At 37.6% G+C, this 25,526-nt stretch overlaps 2 protein-coding genes across 5 annotated transcripts; both read right to left on the reverse strand.

The window, feature by feature from the left end:
* Window positions 1-3,278: 3,278 nt before the first annotated feature.
* Window positions 3,279-7,300, reverse strand: LOC130995866 (nuclear transport factor 2-like). 2 transcript variants are annotated; one of them, XM_057921329.1, is made up of 9 exons: window positions 6,986-7,300; window positions 5,626-5,798; window positions 5,171-5,432; window positions 4,726-5,045; window positions 4,383-4,611; window positions 4,170-4,291; window positions 4,017-4,079; window positions 3,851-3,914; window positions 3,279-3,539 (listed from the first exon to the last, which is right to left on the reverse strand). In XM_057921329.1, the coding sequence occupies exons 2-9, from the start codon at window positions 5,794-5,796 to the stop codon at window positions 3,412-3,414; spliced, it is 1,359 nt and encodes a 452-aa protein (XP_057777312.1). In that variant the 5' UTR covers window positions 5,797-5,798; window positions 6,986-7,300; the 3' UTR covers window positions 3,279-3,411. The 2 variants fall into 2 exon arrangements, with proteins under 2 accessions (XP_057777312.1, XP_057777311.1); XM_057921328.1 differs by having other exon boundaries at window positions 3,279-3,538; window positions 3,847-3,914.
* A 12,554-nt stretch (window positions 7,301-19,854) lies between these two features.
* LOC130995877 (mitotic checkpoint serine/threonine-protein kinase BUB1-like) lies at window positions 19,855-25,190 on the reverse strand. 3 transcript variants are annotated; one of them, XM_057921359.1, is made up of 12 exons: window positions 24,475-25,190; window positions 22,886-23,685; window positions 22,514-22,671; window positions 22,329-22,419; window positions 21,967-22,077; window positions 21,793-21,880; window positions 21,448-21,551; window positions 21,287-21,358; window positions 21,122-21,208; window positions 20,885-21,042; window positions 20,572-20,630; window positions 19,855-20,149 (listed from the first exon to the last, which is right to left on the reverse strand). In XM_057921359.1, exons 3-12 carry the CDS (start codon window positions 22,669-22,671, stop codon window positions 20,145-20,147), a joined length of 933 nt encoding a protein of 310 aa, XP_057777342.1. In that variant the 5' UTR covers window positions 22,886-23,685; window positions 24,475-25,190; the 3' UTR covers window positions 19,855-20,144. The 3 variants fall into 3 exon arrangements, with proteins under 3 accessions (XP_057777342.1, XP_057777340.1, XP_057777341.1); XM_057921357.1 differs by lacking the exon at window positions 20,572-20,630 and having other exon boundaries at window positions 24,475-25,188; XM_057921358.1 differs by lacking the exons at window positions 20,572-20,630; window positions 24,475-25,190 and having other exon boundaries at window positions 22,886-24,263.
* Window positions 25,191-25,526: the final 336 nt, after the last annotated feature.

Genomic DNA, 25,526 nt, shown 5'->3' on the forward strand with positions numbered 1-25,526 from the left:
GCTTTGAATCGGTGAAGATTGAACTTGGACGTTGAACCTATTTATAGGCAAAGACTTGAATAGATCCGTTGGTGGAGATTGTCTTTAGGATTTTTCCGTTGTGAGATAACATTGAATTTGGGTTCACGTCTTCAATCTTCTGATCTCCTTGATTCTGAAATAAATAAAGTCTTCTTTCTTGGAGATGGTGTTGCATGCCGATGTGACACAGCAGGAGAGTCTTTGTGTCAGGAAGGACGATCTATTCGGGATTCAATGCTTTTGTCCTTAGCATTAATTGCACCAAGTACAATGGTTGACTATTTTAGCTTCTTGAGGAATGGACTGATGCATTCTAAAGTATCAGACCGAGTATAGACAGGTAATCTTCAGTGCCATTCCTTCAGTCGGTTCTCCTGATCATGTGTCCTCAAACTTCTGCTTTAGTCAACATCCTTCATTCTTCAGTCTGTGGTCTTTAGACATAACTCTTCAGTCTTTGCCGCTTCAGTCTAAACTAGTGAGGACTAAAACACTTAAGTTCATTAAGAAACTAACAGTCTAGAAGAATTTTCTAATAGTTTTGGTCTCATTAAAACCAGGAGGTTGGATATATCTTTTTGCGTCCCAACAATTTTCCCCTTTTTAATGATGCCAAAACCTTACAAACAAATGTAATGCAAGCGACTACTGAACTGCAAGATTCTACAAAGGGTGAATAAATTTCCCCCTAGACAAAATATCATATCATCTTGCAAAATCAAAGGAAACGATTGAAATAAACAGAACTAAACAGAACAGGATAAATAGAAAAGAGCAAAGCAAGAGACTAGAAATAAATCAGAGTCTGGATAAAGAGGGATTGTCATCAGGATGAGATCAGGAAGTATGAGAGTTTCATTTTATAAGGAACTGATAAGGCATTAGTCCTTGAACAATATCCACAAAATACATATGCATTCATGTTTACAAAACAAGGAGTAATTCATACACATATAGTAAAAAAATTCACTACATTAAGTAGCAATTCACACGGAAAATGTTGACAATTCATACATCACATATATAACATAAATAAATACCAGTAACAATTCATACCCATAAAGCCATAATATTGACAATTCACAATTCATACAAAAACAACTTCCACTTCATACCGAGAATATTGACATGCATTTCAAATCTTCAATAATAATTATACCGTGAAAATTGGACCATGTATTTGTAGATATGGGAGGTCAAAATCCTTTCTCAATTACTTGGTATATTATAATATGAATTCACAATGATTTATTTATGAATTATTTAATTTTCATCAATTATTTAATTTTCAATGAATTTTCATGTATATTATAGTTAATGATTTTATGCTTCGTAATACATGATATAATCTAATTGCAGTGTGTATTTCATATACTATTGTATTAGTATGAACTAGCATTTGCACTCGTGCAACGCACAAAAAATATTTTTATATTTTATTATATGTAAAATTGATCATCATTTGATTATTATATAAAAATTCTAAATATAATTAAACATACTATAACTTAAGATAAATATATTTTAATTTAATATCAAAGAAGAATTCGTATTAATAAAAAATGATATTGTCAAAAAAATTAATATAAGTTAAAAGATAATTGAAAAAAATAGATTTATTAGAAAAAAGAGAGAGAGGAGAGAGAATTTTCTTAAGTTTTAATCTTTAAATAAATATAATTTTTATATTTTAAATCCAATATTTACATAACATATATCAAATTAAAGCTCTTGTCATGATCTTTAATTTGATATGCATATCAAATATTTTATAATTTTTCGAATTTCATAATTTTAAAAAAGAAATAAAATAGAAAAATAAGAAGTTAAAGAAAAAGAAAAAGAAAAGATGTATAGCTTATAAATATACCTTCAAATTTATTCTAACTACAAAATTACCACTCAATTTTGAAATTGATTTGAAATCAATTTGAAATTAAAAATTCTCTTTTTAATATAGTACAGATTATGTCGATATATGCAACTGAAACGTATAATTTATCCTGATTTTACTTATAATTCATGCTTTTATTATTTTCGTTTTTTGGAATGAACTACCATGAGTTTCACTTATAATTCATCCTCATTTCACGTATAAATAATATATAATTATGAATTAATGCCAAGTAAATAACATAGTGATATAAACAATATAATTATTCACTAGGCAAATGAATTATGTGAAATAGGTAAACGAATACATAAATAAAAAAATTTGTACGTAAATAAAAAATAATTCGTACAAAAATAAATAATTCATACATAAATAAAAAATAATTCGTACGTAAATAAAAAATAATTCGTACAAAATCAAATATAATTCATGCAACACCATATCATACGAATTTTTTTAAACCTACACATGAACGATATCATACAAAAATTTGTTTTTCAAATATTCGGAGCCACAAAACACAATAGTTCATACAAACCTCACAGATCTTGGTTGATAAAAATAATTAATACATCAGTTGTAATTTTACATTAACAATGTATAAATTATATGTGAACTTCAATTTAATTTAATTATTATTTATGGAATATAATGTATGAGTTATATGTAAATTTTACATGTTTTTTGATGGAATATCACCGCTAAATTATGTAGGTTCAAAAGGGTTAGGTGTGTTTTGAATAGAATCATTAATGGATAATCGTCAACCGCATCCAATTCTTCATATTGAATTGATTCTAATATCATATCCAATTCACCTATTAATTCCATAATTAATCCCTGCAGAATCGGACCATATCAGTTGGAAATATGGAAGGTCGAAATCCATTGCCATCTTTACCCTGGAAACATATTTATGTCTGCATTTAACGTAGGAATACATGAACTAAATACTGAGTTGACTTTTAATCGTAGCCGTTTAAAAATGATCATCTAAGGTCTGGATTCGGTCTTATTTTATAGACTAAAGACTGTTTTCTGAATAGCCCTCCCCTATATATATATATATATATATATATATACTATGTTTAATATTTGTTTAAATTATAGTTTAATTTCAATGATGGTCGTGCATCGCACGAGTGGGCACGTACTAGTTGGTATGATAGTTTTTTCAATATATATTGCGGTATAAATATATAGAGGTGATATATTGTCATCCCAAAGTTTTTTCTACTGAAATTTACGGTATATTGAAATTTTGATATTTTTTGGGTACGATAAATGCGGTAATACCGAATTTTCAGTCATTTGGTCCACTGCGGCTTTTCATGTCTCTATCGACAAAAATGGGAGAGAAAAATGCAAGCAAAAATTGCCAACTTATTGCAAAAATATAGTTTTTTAAAAATATGTAGTTTAATGATGTGTTGCATCATAGGCAATGAATGTGGCTCTATAAGCATGATATTCAATGGCACAGTGATCAATGCAGATTACTGAAGGCGATCTCGACTGGCCTGCCTTGGCCGCTGACTGTAGTTAGTCCAATCTCCGTTATCTGTTACATCGGAGTTGCCGTTGCGGGGCCCACGCTTCGTTGGCGACCTCGCTCTACCGTTGCCTGCAAAAAAGCCAGCATCAAGCATACAGCTATATTGTGCCTATGTACTGTGTACAGGAAAAATGATTCAAAACTGTCACAAATGGAATATCATAGCTTTATTGTGAGCAGTAGGCAAAGTTGGAATTCTGAGAGAAATCATTTGATGCTACACCAGTAGTTTTAAGTATTATACATGAACCAAAGTAATATGCAAGTTATTACCAACTTTGACCAAAATGAACTACTGCAAATACTGTGGTGAGATGGTGTGTAGCTTAGATATATGCATATATAGTGGTGACAAACATGAAAGATATTCGTCCTTTTACCTCGATTATAAGGTTTCTTGTACATGATATAAGCTTCCTTGTCTCCAAACATCACATGATGCGCCTGCAAAGAAATGAAACACAGTATTGAAGTTGTTGATATGCTGAAGTTCTTGGGAGGAAAATGTTGTTAGAAATTGAAGAAAGTCAGAAAATGAGTATTTACCTCCACTGCACGACGTGCAGAATCTGCAGATTCAAATTCCACGAATCCACAGCAGAAACCATCCTGAAAAGATGCAGAATCGAGTCATGGAAACTTTGAGTGGAACAATGATGATGCGAGAAATACTTGAATAGAACCGAATTTCATGCTCGCCTCGTGTCTTCTGATCTGAACAGTGTCTGAAAATCTTTTAACTTGCCCAAATTGTTTAACAACATCAATAATTCCTTGTTTAGTAATGTCGTAAGGTAATCCGCCAATATATATTCCTTTAGCTGCAATGATCATCAGAAAGATCAAAAGCCTCAGTGCCTCACCTTTGTTTTTGGTAGCTATGGAACCAGTTGGCCTAGTACAGAAACTTACCTTCTGCATAGGCACTAGTAGTACTAGGTATGCCTTGGCCGCCTCTTGAAGACTTAGATGCAACTTTACTTGAGGAAGACACACCGCCACTAAGAGTTGCTGATACCTTCGGTGAAATGTCACCACGAGGGGAAGATGGTTTAGTTGTTGGCAACGCCACTGCTTGTTTGCTAACACTCACAGCAACCGCTGCTACCCTTGGAGAAATTGCAGGAGTTTCTTTCGCAAGCTTTCACAAAATTCAGATACATTCTTTATTATATAAGGTTTTCTGAATATTATTTACTATATAAGTTTCATTATAGAATAGGAACCGGAATAATAATAACATCATCTAACATACCACAGAAGCATAGGTGATTTTTGGGGCTACATTTAAAGCAGGTGTGACAACTGAGGGGATTTTCTCATTTTTATCTGGTTTGACAGCTGAGCTCACTTTTCCATTTGTATCAGGTGCATCAACTGACTGTGATTTTGCACATTTTACCGGTGAAGCAGATTTGTTTTCACCCGAAAGAATACTGGAGGGCGTCGCACCAGCAGCACCATTCGCAAGATTGTGCACTGAGATGGAGAGATCTGATGCTTCCTCAACTTTTCCATTTTGAATTGCTGCTTTGAAGTTTAAGGTTGTAGGGCCATCACAACTGTCGCGTGGAGCTGCATAGGGAAAGGCAAGGGTCGATATTATTTACACATAATACACAAGAATAAATGAATCTTAGTAACAAATCAGCAAATCAAGTTAGAATATAAATGTGCTACACTAGGGGGTATGATTCTACCAGAATTCTGAGTCGGAGCAGCCTTAGTTGTTGACTCGCTTACATAAAAAAACCGAAGAATATCATTCAAGACGAAGAATCCTTTTTCCTGTTTTGCCAAGAAAAATGTCTGACTAAAATTCCTTTTCAGATTATCCTTTCCGGTCAAGCAACCAGTTACAGCAACAATGATCCCTCCCTCCATAGATTCTTGTGCATCTGTAGTTTTGACCTCAACAGAGCAATATTTGTAATCAGAAGACATGACCTTTTCACTTATTCCCTACACGAAGATCATCCAAAGCACGTTAATAAAATCTGATGAGTGAATTGAAAGTTAGAGATGCATTAACACAAAAGCTAATCATTTTGAAGGAACAAAATCACCAGTGCCGGTTTTTCTAATGCACAGTTCAAAAGACAATCATGAAGATGCATACTTTGCGCTTGGCAGCGAGTGATAAGACACTACTTACACTTAAGGTTGTCACAGGCGTAACAACACCATCAGCCCCGGCCCAGCCTTGCAGGCTTGCCTCTTGGTAAAACTTATGGAGATTTTCAGGACATTGATTGAGTATCACATAAAATTGCTTCACAAAGGCATCTGCCACGTCTGCAGGACTGGGATGTTGTTTTTCTTCCATAACTGCACAAACATTTACCGAAAAAGCCAACAGATTCTTTAGGAACTATGATTCGTTTAATACGAGGAAAAGGAATACAAAATGTGACACGAGGGTATTGAGTGAATTAATTACTAAAGAGATTAAGTGCATAACAGAATGTGCCGGCATTACACACACACACACATATAAGACAAACGTATGTAGGATTATGTAAACAAAGTCTAACTCAATGAAACTTATAGCGGATTTCCCGGAAGCCTTTTTTGCAGTTAAAGAGAAGGCAAAGTAAATTCATAGAATTTTGAATCTATATGCAAATAAAACTAGTAGCCTAGTAGGCCGCATAACACGCCACAACAACATTAGGATCAGAAAAAAAATGAACCTCCATTGAATCCATAAAGAAACGAGAATTAAAGAGAAAATGCATAAGCAAACAAATGGACCATTGCAATACACTTATCTACAGCTGATATAAAAAATGCATCATTGACCAATTTCAAAGGAAGGCCATATTGGATATAGGCATAGTCGACATATTTCACTTGAAATATGACGAGCAATAGAAACAAAATTTCAAATAACAAGCAGATAAATGAGCACTAAAACTAAGAATTTGAGTTTTTCACCTATTGTTAGACACAACAAAAGAGAATGAAAATTGTTTATTGTAAGAACAAGTTATTCATTGGATCTATGATTGACATAGTTGAAATTACTGTTGCACAAATAAAATGAACAGGAAAATTTATGCAGAACAAGACACAAAAGCATACAATTTTTTTTTTAATGTACTTTAGCTTAAGAATCAAGTCTTGCATAATGATATGCTAAAACCAGAAATAATCCATCAGTTAAAACAATCGTAAAGGGTTATAGCAATTGAGGAAGAAAATAATCCGATTTGATACCAAAAGATCATGCATCAGCATCACGCAAAGAAAACACCATAATCTTCGAGGCTAACCAACAAAACTTACACAAACTCTACTTCAATCCTTACTAGCATAAAAAAATCAAGTTATTCTAATTCAAGAACAGGCACCAAAACAACACGAGGGAAAAACATTCATTTTAAAATGCATAAAAAAGAAAGAACTAGGCGTCAATCACGAGGAAAAACAATCTAATCTTTTACACAGCACATACATGTCAGCAAACGGCACACACACGCCGAAAAAAAAATCCCATGACAAAAGGGTTTTACCTCTTACAACTCCAACCCTACAGAGAGAAAACTGAAAAAAAACTCAAACCCCCCAAAAACAAGAACCCACGATTCTAGAAATACCCTTTTAAGAGATGGAGAGAAAGCGGGCTAGACAATAATGAATAGATAAAAAAAGAAAAAATAAAAGGGAATGCGTGAGCGCGAGGGAGCATTTAGTGCAGCATATTAAAAGGGTTTGAAGAAATGGCAAATTGCATATAAAAGGGAGGAGAATCCCAAAGCGGTTCCAGGCCATATTTGGCTCCCATTCACACTGGCAGAGAATTGGGTGGGCGTTTCAGCCTTTGGTAAAGCTCTGTTTGGAGTTTCATGAAGCACGTTTCAGGATTAGCTGGCGGCCGGGCCCCACTTCCCGGATCCGGGTGGAGCCCGCTTGTTTAAGGTTTTGAGTTGACTCCTTTTGACATATGGGGCCCCTCTGTTTTGGTACGAATTTTGTATTGAAAAATAATTTGATTTCAAAATATTAAATTTTTGTATTTAAATATAGAAAGTAATAAAAAAATTTAAAAATAAGAACTTTTTCATGATTTTTAATCTCCAACTCGTTTTTGGGTATTCTTTTTCTTTATTCTCATAACTCTTACTTGCATATAAATTTCTTTCGTCCCATCTATTTTGAGACCTTTTTTAAGCACAAAAATTAAAAAAGTACACTCTTAATCCCACTATTATTAAATTGCGATTTTATTAAGAAAGAGAAAAAGAAAAAACCTAAAAGAACCCTTGAAAGCACAAGAAAAGCAGACTAAGGGCCGAGCCTCATTAAAACCTTTCCACGGAAAACCCAATGGGAAAAACCGCAGAAAGGAAAAAGAGTACCCGTCTACAGGAAAAAACCGAAAGAGGAGAGAGCGGAAGGGAGAGTTTCCGGAACTCCGGCCGAACCATCGTCCCCAAACAATCCCGGCTCTCCCCCCAACAACCGAAAGAAGGGCAACAAGGCCGGTGAGACGCCGTCGCCAAGAGCCCAAAAAATAAAACCAAAACAACAACAAAAACCAAGTGACCCGGCCGGTTATACGCCGTCGCCGTAGTCACAAACACAAACCAAGAGCAGCACGGCCAGTGAGACGCCGTCGCCGAGAGCTCCCAACACGAAAGAAAGGGTCCACCAAAAGGGATCGCACGGCCGGTTATACGCCGTCGCCGAAAGATCCCATCGAGGGAACCCGAAAGACTGAAAGTTTCGGCCGGTGAGAATCCGTCGCCAGAAACTAACAAAGTGCGCACAACCAAACCCGAAGAAAGGAAACGAGCAAACCAGAACAGAGAGCAAACCCCCAAGCGAACAGACACCACGAACTCGACGAGCAGTGCACCAAACGATCCAGCCGAGAGACGACGTCCAGCAGCCGCTGCGAAACGCCAGCTCCAACCTCCCTCAACCTCCCTGCGCAGTACCAAACCACGCAGACTGCTTAACCAAAGCCCGCCCGATCCAGCCAGCCACCACAACCAACCCCGGAGCCCATCCCTGCGCCCACAAGGCACCAGAAAACTGCTCGTCCCAGAAGGACTCCGCAAAAAACACCACCAAAGGAACCAAGCTCCGAGCGAACAAGGATGTCGGATAAAATCATTTAACGCGAACATGCGAATGAGAGCACATGTCCAAGCGTGCCGCCTGCTTAATCTCTTCAATTTCGTGAGGCCACCATCCTTCAGTGCGGACCGGATTCGCCATGATGTCCGCCACTTTATTGCCTTCTCGAAAAATATGCGTTGCATGTAGCTGAAAGTTCTCCAGCAGCTTCAAAGTATTCTCCCAAATAGCAAGAAAACGCCAAGGCACCTTTTTGGATCTTTCTTGAAGAAGACTCACAACGTAAGTCGAATCAGCTTCCATCCAGAGACGAAACCAACCCCTAGCATGAGCAATTCTAATGGCAGTGATCACCGCCATTAACTCAGCCTCAAACGCGTAACCAGCGCCATGCTTGTAGTGAAAACAGCCTCTAACCCAACCCCAATTATCTCTGAAGACACCTCCAGTGCCAATCGCTCCCGGCGCCCCCAAAGTAGAACCGTCGGTGTTTACCTTCATCCACGAAGGAGATGGGGGCCACCAGCTAACCGAGATAAGATTCAAAGGAGGCGCAGCTCTACCCTTCACGCCAATCGTGCGAAGAATCACATAGTCCGACCAATCGTTATTCATATGTCCCAAATGCTTGAAGTTCTGCTCCATCTCGACGAAGGCCACTTTAGCCAAGTGAAGAACCTGTCTAGAAGAAAATTGTTTATTCTCGAAGATACAGCTGTTACGCTGCGTCCAAACTGCCCAAATAATCGTAATAATTCCAGCCTTCCAGAACTTCTGCACTTGCGAACTAGACGTTCTATTCCACGCAGCTACCAGAAAACTTTTGATATCTAATTCATAAAGAGCTTGCGGGAAATTAAACCAAGTCAGAAAAACCACCCACACTTGTCGAACCTGCACGCAGTTCCAAAAAGTGTGATCCACCGTCTCCTCATTTCCCCTGCAAATCGGGCACCAGTTGGGCGAAACCAGCCCCTGTTTTATGAGACGATCATAAGTAGGCATTCTATCATGAAGAAGGCGCCAACAAACCAGCGAACGTCGAACCGAGATGAAAGTCTCCCAAATCCAAGAACCCCAGGAGACCTTCGGAAACTTCTGCCCATGATGAGCAAACGCTAATGCAGACGTGACCTTCCCTTGCAGAGACGGCTTCCAGAATCTCGTATCAGAATCACCAATCGGAACCATCAGAATATCACACACAATATGCGGGAAAGTGTTGATAAATTCCTGAGTGAAGTGCCAAATCCCATCAAAGAAGTAATCCGCTACAGTATGATCAAGAGAATCTCTCATGAAGAATGGCACCCCGCATTTATCCATTAACCGATACCCCAACCAATCATCCCTCCAAAAGAGCGTCTCCATTCCATTGCCAATATAACTGTAAGAGTCGGCGACGAGCTCTCCGATCTGATCGCGAAGCCCAAGCCAAACAGAAGACGAAGTCACGTTTCTTATCAGACAGTGGGGAGTCAAGTAACGTTGCTTCAAGATATCATAACCGAAGATGTTCCCCTCAATCACCTTCCAAGCCATTTTCATAAGAAAACACTTATTCATAGTTTTGAACGATCTAACACCAAGACCACCTTCTGACTTAAGAGAACAAACACGGTCCCAGCTCACCGAGCACGTTGATTTTTTACGAATATCCCCATTCCAAAGGAAATTTCTGCAGCTGGAGTCAAGGCTTTTCAAAAGATCACGAGGCCAACGGTACACCAGCATAGAATGAGTAAGAGAGCTGCTAATCACCGAATTGATTAAACACAATCTACCCGCCATAGACAGCTGAATCCCTTTCCAGTTACCAAACTTATTAAGAATACGATCATGGATAGCGCGTAAATGAGACGCTTTCGGCTTACCCCGAAATATCGGAACCCCCAAATACACAAAAGGCAGGGAACCCGTAGCAATGGGCAGATGGCGCGACACCTGCCTCTTAGTATTCGTCACCACTTTTTCCGAGAAGTAGATGTGTGATTTTGTTGGGCTGAAAATCTGACCCGACATGTGGCCATAGAAATCCAAAATTTTTCGAAGAGTCTTTGCATTCATCTTAGTAGCCTTGCAAAAAATTAAAATGTCATCCGCGTAAAACAGATGTGTCGGGAAAGGAACACCCCTGCTAAACTGCATAGGAACTAAATGACCAGAACTCTGACAGTTATGAAAAAGCGCGCTGAGGGCATCCTCAGCAATACCAAAAAGGATAGGCGAAAGAGGATCACCTTGCCTGACCCCTCTCGAGCACCCAAAGTAACCACAAAGCTCACCGTTGTACAGAATGGAAAGACGAGCCGATTGAAGAATGATCTCAATCCACCCAATGAAGCGCTGGCAATACCCGCAAACTTTAAGCACATTGATTAAAAAATCCCAACGCAACGTATCAAAAGCCTTGGTAATATCCACTTTACACGCCATATTCTGCCCACCGCAAGAACGGTTTAAGCAATTAATTCCCTCAGAGCCCAGCATGATACAATCATGAATCGATCTCCCACTGATGAAGCCAAATTGATTCCTCGAAACAGCGTGCTCCGCCACCGAATTAAGTCTCACAGCTAAGACTTTTGAAATAATTTTGAAAATAAAATTTGAGAGCACAATAGGCCTCAGATCCGCCACAGTAGACACCGTGTCTTTCTTCGGAATGAGAATAAGAGTATTGGAGTTAAAACCATTCGGAAGATAGGAACGAGAGAAGAAGGTAGTAACAGCTTTCCAGACGTCCACCTTAATAATATCCCAGCACGCTTGAAAGAATTTACCAGAAAAGCCATCAGGGCCGGGAGAACTGTGAGAGTCCATCATAAAAACTGCAGACGTAATCTCCTCTTCATTCGGAATTCTAGACAGAATCTCATTGTCCTGATCCGTGATGATATGATCCAAGACCGCTTCCACATCCGCAATCGAAGCCTGCGCTTGCCTGTCTTCGGTGAAAAGCGACGAGAAAAATCCCACGATATGTCTGCTAATCGTGGCTTGATCAACGCAAGCCGCTCCATCAATCAACATCTGCGAAATAAAATGGGGCTTCCTTTTATACCTGAGCATGTTGTGAAAGAAATTGGTATTACGATCACCATCATGTAACCACTTCACTCTGCTCTTCTGCTGAAGCAGCATACTTTGACGTGAGAGGGTCGTGTTGATGTTGGCTTGAGCTTTCACCTCCTTGTCAAATAAATCCTCCGTGTACCCCTCAGTAGCAATACTCTCTTGGATCTCCAGCAGTTCTTGCTGTCTTTCCATAATAAGCTTATCCACGTGCCCAAAAGTGCTCTTGTTCCAAAAACGGAGCTCTTTTTTCAATCTCTTCAGCTTGGCCATGACCGTAAAAATAGGGCAAGTGTAATCCAAATCTACCGCCCAAGACTGCTTAACCATATCCAGGAAATCCGGATGCAAGGTCCACATGTCCAAGAACCTGAAAAACCGACGCCTAGACTGGGGGGCCGAATGACAAATGAGAAGAACCGGCGAGTGATCGGAGGTGGCTCTGGGCAGCACCTGAGTAAAGATAGTATGCCACTTTTCAGCGAAACTTTCCGAAAAAAAGACTCTGTCAAGCGTCGACTCCACATGCGACGGCATGAATCTGCGCCCCGACCACGTGTACTTCAAACCAACAGTAGGTGACTCAATACACCCAAGAGTATCAATAAAGGCGTAGAATTCCCGACAGGAAGCGGCATTAGGACGACAATTGCTGCTCCTCTCATGCGCCCCTTTAACCGCGTTGAAGTCCCCCAAGACCACATACTTCGTGGTAAAAAAAGTGAGAATATCATTCCACAACCTTCGTCTAGCCACATGAGTCGACGCACCATGCACAAAAGCAATCCTGAAATCACGTCTTCTCCACACACAATCCAAGATAACAACCTGATCCGAAGCAAAAATTACATCAGTGCAAACGTCAGGTTGAGAAAAAATCCAAATATTAGAGCACATGTTCAATCTCGTATTTTGAAAGCAAGGGATGAGATTGAGCGACTTCCAGTATCTGTTAAAAGTTTTGTGAAACGCAGCTTTAGGCTCAACAATGCCCAAAATTAGAGGAGAGAAGGAGCGACAGTGCTCCTTTAAGAGAAGTTTAGATTCGTCCGTGAGCCCGCGGACGTTCCAAACCATGAAATTCATAAAGAAATTCATTTTCTCGTGGTTAGGGCATCAGCCCTTTCCACTTCCTCCGCCCAGCTTCTGGCTCCAATTTTCGACATCACTTTAGCACTTGAAGATCCATCATTGGCGATAACAAAATCCCTCGGATTTCCTCCTGCTTCCCAAGCTTTGTACAACTGCTCTTTAATGCTTTCCACCGCTTCAGGATTTGGTTCGGACGTAGCCTCATGAGCTTTGCGCAATCTTCCCTTAATGCTGTCCGCTCCCGGCAGCTGCTTCCTTATCTCTTTATTCGTTTGTCCCGGGGGCCTGCCTCTTTTCTTCACCGGGGGCGCCTGCTCATTCATCTTTGTTATCTCTAGGCCACGGTTGCTAGGAATATCACTCTCAATGCTCTGTAGAGCATCACCTTTAACTCTCTCTTCCTTACTGTGAGGTTGTTGCTCATCCTCCCTCAAATACTCCGTCTCCAAAATCGGATTTCTCTCCTCCACCCCCTTCAGCTGCTCTTGAGGGGGCGACTCCGGATTTTCCCTTAGTAATGGCTCATTAATATCTTCATCTGAATCCTCCTCCTCAGCCAAGTCATGTTCTTTTCTTGTATTGGGACCATCGGCCGAATTCCTAGTGCATTGTTCCATTCGCTCAATTCCCGACAAATCCTCAATATGCGCTTGAGCCAACGCATTGAATCTGTTACCAACATCAGTTTCCTGGTTCATGTTCTCCCTCGGCCTCCAAGCTGGCTTTGGTTTCTCCAAATTTTTCGGAGCCCGAGTAGCATCTTCTGCAGCTTTATTCACCTCCGCGCCCTTTTGGACTTCCTTATCCGTTTTTTTCCCGCCTCCCTCCATGCCACTATTAACTTCCTTATCCGAACGTTTCTTGCACTTATCCAAGGCGTGACCAGTAATTTTACACCTAGTGCAAAAAGCAGGCAGTTGCTCGAAGCCAAACTCCACGTAAATAGAGTGATCATGGCAATCTACTGAAGCCGATTCCGGTAGAGGATGCGCCAGATCCACTTCCACCATCACTCTCGCATAGTGCCCGACCTCTCCATGAGCAGTAGCTCCATCCACCTTGATAGGCATACCCGCCGAACGAGCAATGCTTGAAATAATTTCTTTGGTCCAATATTCAACAGGCAGATAGTAGATACGCATCCAAACTTGACATAATGACGAGATCTCCTTGTAATGGTCAAAGTTTCTCACCCATTCACGCAGCCTCAACGATCCTGATCTCAAATTCCAAATGTTAGAACGTTTAGCAATGTTTTTGTCTTCAACATTCGAGAATCTAATCGTGTAGAATCCTTTGCTCATAGGAATCAAGTGCCAATCTTCTTTCGGTTGCCATAACCTTTGCAGTTCCTGTTTCACCTCCGCCGCCAATTTCGGCCGCTCACCTTTGTGCAAAAGCAGACGACCGATGAGAGCATGCTGAAATTGCTTCACCCTTTCCTTGTACATGGCCTCCGGAATTTTGATAGAGATCATTCCGTTTTTGAATTCCGGCGTGATCAAGGCACACCTGTGTACCAACACATCTGGTTTCCTAACAGTCGCCGGCTTTGTAACATTGGCATAGGACTCCACTTGTTCCACTGTAGTTGTAGTTTTATCTGGTATGTCCTCTTGGTTTCTCGACTCGTCGATGGTTAACTGCTCCTTCCCTGCAGAGGAAGTTCCTCTATTCATGAGAGCCGAATGAATTTCAGAAACCCTAGATTGCTCAACAACCCTAGACGGGCTTTGTGAACTTGTTACCGCAGATGTGGGAATTGGCGTGAAGTTGGTTGAAACGATCGGAAGGTTAAGTCTCGACTTATCATGTGCAGGCGGTGAAGTCACCGGCAGGGCGGCCGCCGACAGGGATTTCTCAGTCATGTTCATCAGGGTAGGCTGCCGCTAGGGTTTTTCATCTGCCCTTGACCTCCCGTCCTTTTATTATTGTCATTCTTAATCCCACTATAAGTGGCTCAAAACATTTCGGCACGAAAATTAAAGAGATTGTGTAAATTAGTTAAAAGTGATAGGACCTACACTTTTTTAAGTGTTAAAATTTTCCATTTGTGGAAACATGTCACTTATAGTGGGACGTCCCACAATGGAATATAGGCCACTTATAGTGGGACGGAGGGAGTAGTGTTTTGTATGTAGCTGAAAAAGTGGAAAAGATGAATAAATGGTAAAAATTTTGCCAAATAAAACAATGTCTCAAAATAGGTGGAACACCAAAAAAGAAAGTGTCTCAAAATAGGTAGGACGGAGGAGTATTTAATAACAGTATAATCGCTTCTGATGCACGATAATCAAATGAATTGGCATTTTTAGTATATAAATACAAAAATTTAAATACTCTTTATAAAACATATACTCCCTCCGTCCCGCGAATTTTGAGTCAATTCTTTTTGGCACAGGAATTAAGAAAATAGTGTTAAGTGTGGTAGGTGAAAAAGTGAAAAAAATAGAATTTTTTTGCCAAAAAAGGAAATGACTCAAGATTCGTGGGACGGCCGAAAAAGAAAAATGACCCAAGATTCGTGGGACGGATGAAGTATTAATTTATGTGAAATCTTACTTAAAAATTGTTACAATTATATCATTTTATTGTTACAATTATACATATTACGAACTTAATAAATCTTGGTGAATTTCTTCAAATTTTGAAATTCATATTGGGTAAATATTTAATTTATTCTATCGCAAATTTATGATACATCTTTCTTATATGGTCATTATTTTCAACAAGTAAAACAAAAAGAATATCCTTATACTACCCAGACATTTGTTGATAATAATGCATGCACCATAATATTTTATTGAAAATTTTAATTTAGACATTTTTTGTTTTGTTTGATGAATAAATTATGTGTTTTATTATGTATTTATACACACATATATATTGGTTATGGTTAGATTTAAGGTCGACATAAATAACACATGTTTTATTAATTCTTTTTAAAAACAATATGAAAAATAAAATAAAATGAATATAAAAATAAAATAAAGAGGATAGAAGAAAGAGAAAAGTTTATTTTGAAATTTTAAATGATCCTAACTTATTAATTTCAAATTTATTCTTACACAAAATTAAATATTATGTTATGATGTTTCATATAAGATGCATATTAAATATTTTTTCAAGAATCAAATTTGTCAAATTTAAAAATAAATGATAAAATAACATTATTTTGAGAGATAATCTTATTCTACTTAAGATAGTATTTTATATTGCACATATTTTTCTATTCATAAAAAAAATTAGTATGCATATTAAATTAAAAATAATGATAAAATATTTAATTTAGTATAAAAATAATATGAAACTGATTTAAAATAAATAACATATGATTTTTTAGAAATTAGAATAAATCTTTCTCATCGTTTTTCTCTCTCCTCTTTCCTCAATTTTTTTTCCCTCTCACATCGTCTTTCCTCTCTCATTACATGAAAATGTTGGATGTTCAATCTTGTTTTTATTCTCTCTTCTCTTTCTTTGATTTCTAAAACAATTGCCCTTAATTGATATTATAATTGTAAAAATGACATTGAATTGGCGGAAAAAATTTGCTAAAGAAATTGTATTTTCATATATTAATAGATTATTTGTATTATTTTATAAAATACAAATTCTAGTTTGTTAGGTCCGGATGGTCTCGAATAAGTGTATTGGGGGGAGGGGGGAATACACTCATAGGCTATTTTTGAAAATGAAACTTGAAACACAAACTGTTACAACCTTTTCAGTTAAAAGAGTTTTAGCCAAGTTTAGGTTGTTGACTGATACTGAATACTCTTCAGTAAGGAGTTATCAGTTAAGTCAGAAACTTTAACTGATACACGTAAAGCTTCAATCAAGTTTATTGAACAGAGAGATGTTATGAATCTTACTGACTATCCGGAGATAGATCAGTTAGACTAATAACACACGCAGCGAAAAATCTTTTATTTTGAAATAGCCTGTGAGATTAATCACGTTGTCAGAAGTTAAATTTCTTTTTGCAGTTAATCAGTTTTCAGTTAAGAAGGTTTGAACACAAGTAAGAAGGTAAATACTGAAAGTTGTAAACAACACATAGATTTTTACGTGGTTCGGAAAACACTTCCTACATCCACGGTCAGTTGATCAGACCGACAACTTCATTGGGCATGTACTTACGGGAGCACAGCAAACCTGGGTGTGTGCTTACGGGTGCACAACAAACCTGGACAACTGAAGATCCTATCTTCAATACCAACACCACCTGGTTGGATTTCTCACTTTTAGCTCACACTGGGCATTAAGATCTCTTCGGAGACAGAACACTGGTCTGAACTCCTTACAACTCAAACTCTCGATTCGATCGGTTGAAAAGAGGTGTAATACCCCATTTCCTCGAGCTAAGTTTAGAATAATTTTGAACTTAGATTTAAGATGATTCACGCCGAATTGAGAAAAAGAATTTATTTTAATTCCAACAAAAATGATATACAAAAGCTTTTGTAAATTTAGTTATTAATTTATATGCATTGCATATTTATTTAATTTAGCATTCAAGCATTTTTCACGAGCTTTTAATTAGCAAACCCTGAAACATTTACAGTTCCGATGATTTTATCCTGAGGAATTTTAATTGTCCAATCAACACCCATGACCTACACCCCTACCAGCCACCCTACACACTATGCTTTGCAGGAGCAATCAACTCCTACTCCTCTGCCAATTCAATTATACAACAACCAAGTTCCTTTCTCTTATTTCACTCACTCCCCTCGCTCCATCACCCCAAACAAAGTTCAAGAGCAGAACAGTCAAGCAGAACCAGCAACACAACCGATCAAATCTTTAAGGTTTCATTTTTTAAAACCTCTTGTATTGTTATTGAACGAGCAGTCGAGGGGGAGAATCAGTTGAGAGTTGAGAGAGAATGAGGTGACTGATGTGTGTGTGTTGCGTGACTGATGAAATGGAGAAAGGAGGAAAAGGCTAGGTTTGGGCTTGGGGAGTTGGGCTTGAGTTGTGGGCCGAGTTTTGCTTTAAATTTCAGTTGGGCCGATTCTGAATGGTTTAATTCAACTGGGCCCTTATTTAAATATCATTGGGTCAGTTTTATTTTAAAACTTTGGGCTGTCTTGATTAATTAAATTAATTGAGCTGCCCTATTTTAATTAATTGAACTATTAATTAGTTTAATTAATTTATTCAAATACTAGTTTTCATAATAATATTAAATTATTATTATGTGCATATATTAAGTAAATTTCTTATTATATGCTAAGCATGACATGAAATTGCATTTATTTTGCAATAAGAGTATTTACGATTTAATTGGTTTTAATTATAATTCCAATTATTTAAGGAAGTCGAGTAAGGATATTGTTGGTGTCCTTAACTCAAGAATTTTAGTTTTCAATTATTTATTCATTAAATTTTGAAAACCCGGTTAAGTGAATCATAGAATATTAAGCACTACACCATGACTTAAGATTAGATTCAAGGAGACCTATTAAGAATAGAATTTCTTGTAGGCTTTATGAACCAAGGGGATTAGCGCTACTTTCCCAAGACGAGTTTATGTGATTATGATCTTCAGGCTTTGCCTATCCAGGTGGGCTTACTTTCCAAATGTATAAAGTATGATTGAGTTATTAAGCTCTAAATGTTTCGATGAAATGCAAATTATTTATTCAATGAAATGCAAACTGTTTATCCAATAAAATGTTTATGTGCACTCTGCTCTGTTTAAGGCTCGCCACAACGAATCAATTGAGGTTCTCTTATAGCCTAACACGTTATTTGAGAATTGTGTACACCGTTAGCTGACTCGGTGGGTTGATCTCCATTCGGGCACTAACTAAGAGGCGTTATAAGGGTGCTTGTTGGATGTGTTCCGAAGCATGTAATGTAAGGGCCTGCCTGGGTAGCGTCCCGAGGTCAAAGTAAACTTGTCTGGGTTACGCCCTCAGTTCAAGTAAATGGGTGAAACGGATCCGTCGGTGGCTAAAAGGTCCGGGATCACAGCGAGTAACAGAAAGGGAGTGTGACATGTGCGCACAAATGAAAGAAATGTTTTAACATGCTTAGAAGTTCTTTCAATTTAAAACCTTCTAAGTCATGTCAAGTATAATTGGATAAACTGCTCTTTACGAAAATATGAAATGTTTCAGAAAATGCATGCCCACTAAGTACATTAGTACTTAGCCCAAAATTACTTTCAAATGTTTTCAGGTTGGCTGGCTGGTGCTGACGGGACGGAGCTGAGGCTAGGGTTAAATTCCTATTTTAGACTTCCGCTGTAGCAATCACTCATATCCGTATTTTGTTATCCCAACTTAAGATCTTCATGTAAAATTTCAAACGATATACTTGACCGAGCTTAGACTCTTCACTACTGAATTTATGTTAATAAATGTCGGTTGTCAGAAGCATGAAACAAAACTTGTGATCCAAAGGGGCATAGCCCGAATTTCAAATCCTATTTCGGTTATAACAAGCACTACTAGAAAAACGCTCATAGATAACGGATTTTATCCGTTATCTATGAGCAAAAAAACCGTTGTGTATAGTGGTGTTATCTATTCCATACGTCATACACAACGGTTTCAAAACCGTTATGTATAGTAGCATAGATAACGGTACGATGCGTCATACATAACAGTACGCAACCGTTATCTATAAAGGTTATACATAACGGTTTTTCACCGTTATGTATTAAGATTTTTCCGTTATCTATTAATTTTTTTTTTATTTTTTTTATCATAGTTAACAGTTTTTTGCACTTTTTATAACGATTTTAACCGTTATCTTTGATAGAATACATAACGGTTTTTCACCGTTATGTATTAAGATTTTTCCGTTATGTATTAATTTTTTTTATTTTTTTTTATCATAGTTAACAGTTTTTTGCACTTTTTATAACGGTTTTAACCGTTATCATTGATAGAATACATAACGGTTTTTTTGCACTTTTTATAACGATTTTTTGCACTTTTTATAACGATTTTTGCAATTTTTATAACGATTTTAACCGTTATCTTTGATTAGAATACATAACGATTTTTTACACCTTTTATAACAGTTTTTTGCACTTTTTATAATTGTAGTATATTTTTAAATTTTGCAATTTTTATAAAACGACAAAATGATAAAATCAACAATAACAATATTATATATCATCCAAAATATTCATACATTATTATACAAATGAACCAAATATCAAGTATACATCATCATTGCATATTCCGATTCAAAATTGAAAATACCAACTACCTTATAGCTAAAACAAAAATCTATCATACAATGTTTCTAGCACCAAGTCCTCAAGAACTAGTTAATCAACCTGCTATGATTCTCCGGTTGTCTTTTGACCTCAAGCCATCCCAAGCTACCATAAATTCATTACGCATTCTTCTAGTTGCCTCATGCTCAAAAGCATCGCCACGGGCGCCAAGTATGCTGTCAACCTGCACTCGGCACATGGCGAAAGATGGTAATGAAGCCAAAGCAGGAATGTCTAAGTTGCACTAAGCTACTGGACAAATTATTATGCACAAGATAATAATGAAACCAAAGCATGAAACACAGCTATGCAGCAGGCACCGAACAGCCTAAAACAATGCCAAGTCGAGACTCCAACAAGACGTATCAGAAGTTCAGAACTTCACCAGTAATACAGAAATCATAACCACAACATGAGCATAAACCAAACTTTATCTCACAAATAATACAGAAATCATATTCATGGGACAGCCACAATAACACCAAAATCATCAAGTAGAAAACTCAAACCACAGGTGCTTATTCCACAAAGAACCTCCCAAGGTTCATTGAAGATAAGAGATACAACTAGCACTCGCACATTCAACAAACTTCAAATTTGACATACCTAATATGTCTTGAAAATCATTTACAATTGATCTAGTATCACTCTCTGTTGGATCATCCCTGCCATTGTATATTATCATAGTTGTAGAGTTAGACTAGACACTTGCTTGAAGACTATTGAAGTGAGGGTACCAGTAACTAACTGTACATGTTACCTACTTTTTCCATAAAAACTAGTAGGTAGTAATTTTAGAACTTTTTCAACAAAACAATAAAATGATTGAACATGTCCAACAGAGGAAAAGAAAGTAATGATTCAAAGGAGTTCTTTAATTGCATGAGTGATTGAGACTCCAGTTTGCTGTGAAAATTACCTAGAATATCGTATGAGCAAATTATCGGGTTTGAAGTCGCCATGGATCATTGCAGCACCATGCAGAGTCTCTAGGATTTGAAGCATCTCAATGGTGTAATAGATACATAATACTTCGTCCATAGATCCACCTGTAACCACATTACAGTTCATGGCATCCTGCAGATCATTGAATAGGAACTAAGTACTAGGTAAAAATTTCAAAGTTTTAAAAGAATGAAAGCAAGTACATGCCAACCTGTAGAGTCCCATGAGCAAAATAATCAGAGACTATGACACTGTAGTCAGAATAGAGGTGCAATCTGTGAGCAAAGCCAAAACTCTTCTGAAAATCAAAGACTTTAAATGAGCTGGGAGGTATGACTAATAGCTATTGTTGATTGTTGTTACTATAATTACGTACTTCTTTTTCAGGAATCCTAATGTCGAGTTGGCGGTACATATAAAACTCCCAAGGAAATGGAGGCTTTTGAATCTGTCAGAAATTGTAAGCTTCAGAAAACATGCAAGGATCTCCCTAGATTGAAATCCACATTGAAAGCTGGAATGAAAAGATATAATTACCTTAAGGGCAACGACATCATCAGGTTGGCCGTCAACATATGCTTTGAACACCTGAGCAAACCCACCCTGACCTGCACGACCTCTGATCTGATAATTCTCTCTACCTTCAGGCATGACGAATCAAAACCAAACTGAAGTCAAAAGCGGAAGGAATATCATTTAGACATGCATCTAATAGTTCTAGTAAAACCCTTAATGGAACCAAGCATGCACATTATATAACCAACAACAAGGCAGGCCATTCAGTGTTATTCTACATGCTCCAATTCTAGCATATACAGCTAACGTTTAAGAATAGTAAATGGATGCTTATGTCAATTATGCATATTATTGAAACATGCTTACCTATAGTGATGTCTTTATTTTTAGCTGATTTCTGCAAGGAGGATAACGCCACTTTTCCAGGATATGCTTTATTACTTGAATGGTATCCCTTCAGAAAATATGCAATTTTCTTTAGATACCTTAGAAAATATTTACACAGGAATTTTATATACGTTCATAGAGGAAGGACCTCACCTCATATTCCACAACTTTAGAATTCATCTTTTGCAGTAGATTTTTGAGGGTTGACACAGACCATGGATTAATAAAATTCTCTCCGTCCTCTACAGAAATGTCATTTTTCATCTGTTCAAAGGTGGAAAGAACCTGGGTTATGTTGATATTTTCAGAATATTCTTTATAACAAACATTATTCTCTAGTAATCATATAAATCAATAAAATTAGTAAATTAATCTACTGACTCACTTGCAAGCACCAATACCAAACACTGAAAAAATCTGTTGTTCAGAAAAGGTAATTCCCTTTCCTCTATAGTCTCTACTCTAGTATATTGTCTGAACTCTGAACAGGTTAGGATGAATGAATTCAGTTATACCTTTTGAAATGATCCATTAGTTACTCTTTCAGACGTTCTCTCGAGAAATAGAACCTGAGCTTTTTTTAGTCTCCCCAGTGGCTCAGCATTTCTGATACGCAAGAACACCTTTGTTATGGTGGAATATCAAAACACAAACTTACTGATTTATATAAAACTATAATGCCAATGAGAAGTTAATAAACCTTGAGATGCCAAGATGATAAATCATACAAGCATCTATCAGTCTGCCTTTTGCTTCCAGAAACAAAGCAAATGATTCATAAAGCAGCGCTTTGCGTATGCAAATCCTGTGCTCCTCTATTTCCTTAAAAACTCTTTCATAATCTGAGCTACCATCCATCTAGAAAGTATACAAAAGAATATGAATTTTCCCGAAACGGAGAGACATGTTTTTTTTATATCAGAAACTAGCATATTAATCCAACTGCATTTTTGTTGCAGCAGATCACGAACATAATCCATAAAATCAGAAAGAACCTACATTCAACTACTTCACAACTACAACTTACGCAACTTAACAAACCAGATGGCCGTACATCAAGTAGAAAACTCACATTTTCCAGCACCACTCGTTTCCATAACCACTATAGCTTTGCCTGTCCAAAATAGCCTGTACTTGGAGATCTCTTTCCTGTTCTTCTCCGAAATAACCTGCAGCAAAATCAGAAACACTAATTAGCATTTGAAAGAGGTGCTTCAAATTACCAATCTGAATTATTTTGTCTGCCTCGCTGCATATATTCTTCACGGTAGCTCTGCCTCACCAGACACCAGCTGAGCTACCCCATACTCCAGCCATACCATAGTACACAAAGGGCTCAAATCAGCCACCCAACATTGTACCATTTCGTAGGTAACTCAAGTCTTCAGCCAACCACCCTCTACACTCATTCCTTATTCACCAGGGAAGTAAATTGATCTACCTGCTACCAGAAATAAAAGTTTCAGTTCATGTAATACTTCAACAGCCGAAAAGTAAGAGGGCCTTCATTCATTACTCTACCAGACTTCAAGGTAAACCTTGTCTTCAATTCTTTCAAATAGATGAACAAATAGCATACACACAGAATATGGGAAAAACCTTAGCCCACTATTGTCATAAATAGATGAACAAGATAGCCATGGCAAGCTCAATGATAGATGTTAAGTTCTGATATCTTTCTTACACTATCATCAATAGAAAAGAGATGGGATAGGAAACTTAGCTTCGAAAGGGGATAATTGCGGCTACCCTTAACCAAGGAGAGTCGAGAGAGAGCTAGGACTCGGTTTCGAGGGCCAAAGTTCCCATATTTGGATACCCTTTGGAGCATACACCTCTCTGTCAAGAGCCAAACGTTTGATAAGGGCGATGCTGCAAATCATGGATATAAATTACGATCAGAATCCAATTTCATAAACTGGACTATCAAAGTATTTATTTTAGAGACTATTCAAGGATTACATTGGCCAGATAGATCTTGCCCAAATTCAAAATACAATAACTATGATTCCATATACACCGACATGCTCGAAACTAGTAATAACATTCAAGAAACTCGCTGCCCAATTAATATGCCATTGCACTATTAGTCAAATAATATTTTACTGTCACGAGAGTTCCTCATCTTCACTCTTTTCAGATAGTCATAAGATGCTACAAGAGAGAAGACGATGCAGGAAATCAAATTTGTTAATCTTCTTATTAAATAGCTAAACTTCGATTAGATTTCTCATTTCAAGTTATCGATATATAATAAAACATAGAAGAAGCACCGTTGCCACCTTAGAATTCAAGCATAATTCATCTTTGAACTAACCCTAAAGAAGGTGAATCCTAAAATTCATATCTCTACTTTTAATTACCATATCAGCATTCAAAACATTAGTAAAGTCGAATTTCAACAGAACATCCACATACTTCTTGCATATCTCCAACAGTTCTTGATGGCGCAAGCAATAACATATATTCTCTGAGAAGTAGAACACTTGTGTGCCATGATTTATATAGAAAAGACATAGCAATCAAAGGCAAGCTATAATACACATTGAAAACATGAGTAATCTCTTTCACGAAAAGAAGTCCTTTGGAAAAAAAAAGTCGAGACCACATCAAGGATCATCGATATAAAGAAGCTCAATAATAGAATTGCATAAATTTTACCAGCAAGAGCAGTCCAGACTGCAACATCTACAATTGTGAGGCTATAACCAGCGAGAAAGGTATTCAATAGTAGATACTCATCCACAAAGCGGCATGCTCGATGAATGGCTTCTCGAGTCCAATAAATTCTGCATTCTAATTGAAATCTGAATTCACAGCGTGAAGCTCCATGAATTGTTGACAACAAAGAGAAACAATCATAAATTAAATGAGGAATTGGAAAAAATAGGGTTTACGAGCTGACGCGCGTGAAGAGCAGATAGGGATTTGCGAGCTAAAATGGGGTTTATCGCGGCGCCTAGGGTTAAAAGGGGCGGCGAGAAGACGGCCGGCGTGGCAACGGCGAGTCGACACGGTCGGTGGCAGGCGACGCGGGTTCGAGATGGAGAGATATCTCCGCAGCTGCTGCTACGGGTAAACAAACAGAGGACGACGAGATGGGGGGCGCAGTGAGTGCCGGGCGGCGCTGGTCGTGGCGGCGAGTCGCGACGGCGGTGGCAGGGCACGGCGATGGTGAAGAGAGAAAGAGGCCAGGTCCGATTTGGGGGAAATTTTGAGGTGTTAGCGTGAAAATTGAGCGGGAGCAACGAATAGGGATTTTAGGGGTTGAAGAAATGAAGTCAAATCTTTTTCTTTCTTTTTTTTTTCTTTTTTTTTTTCTTTTGTTTCACTTTTATTATTTAATTTTTGGTATTTAGGTTTCTAATAATGTATTTAGATTTTATTATTTTTCAAAGTCTATAACTAGAAATAAATTCAGATTTTAGGATAAACACTTAATTTGTTATTTTTTAATATAATATAATATAATATTAATATTATTTTAAAAAAATTAATAAAAAAATTATACATAACAGTTTTTAGAGACGCTCATACATAACGGTTCAAAAACCGTTGTAAATGACTCTTATACATAACGGTTCTTTAGCGTTATAAATAACTGTTATAAAAGATGGTCATAGATAACGGTAGCGTAACGGTTTTGTAATACCGTTATGTATGCAACTAATAGATAACGCAAAAACATAACGCATTTGTTCAAACCGTTATCT

This window comes from Salvia miltiorrhiza, chromosome 7 (genome assembly GCF_028751815.1).
Source record: "Salvia miltiorrhiza cultivar Shanhuang (shh) chromosome 7, IMPLAD_Smil_shh, whole genome shotgun sequence".
NCBI lineage: Eukaryota > Viridiplantae > Streptophyta > Magnoliopsida > Lamiales > Lamiaceae > Salvia > Salvia miltiorrhiza.

Excerpts from the sequence above, each read along its gene's own strand:
- LOC130995866 (XM_057921328.1), bottom strand. The coding sequence starts at position 5,796 with ATGGAAGAAAAACAACATCCCAGTCCTGCAGACGTGGCAGATGCCTTT. Across the intron at positions 4,612-4,725 it reads AAATCACCTATGCTTCTGTG|CTTGCGAAAGAAACTCCTGC; the intron begins GTATGTTAGATG and ends ATTTTGTGAAAG. Across the intron at positions 4,080-4,169 it reads TTCAGATCAGAAGACACGAG|GATGGTTTCTGCTGTGGATT; the intron begins GCGAGCATGAAA and ends GCATCTTTTCAG.
- LOC130995877 (XM_057921357.1), bottom strand. The coding sequence starts at position 22,671 with ATGGATGGTAGCTCAGATTATGAAAGAGTTTTTAAGGAAATAGAGGAG. Across the intron at positions 21,881-21,966 it reads CTAAAGTTGTGGAATATGAG|GGATACCATTCAAGTAATAA; the intron begins GTGAGGTCCTTC and ends TATTTTCTGAAG. Across the intron at positions 21,552-21,792 it reads AAATAAAGACATCACTATAG|GTAGAGAGAATTATCAGATC; the intron begins GTAAGCATGTTT and ends TCATGCCTGAAG.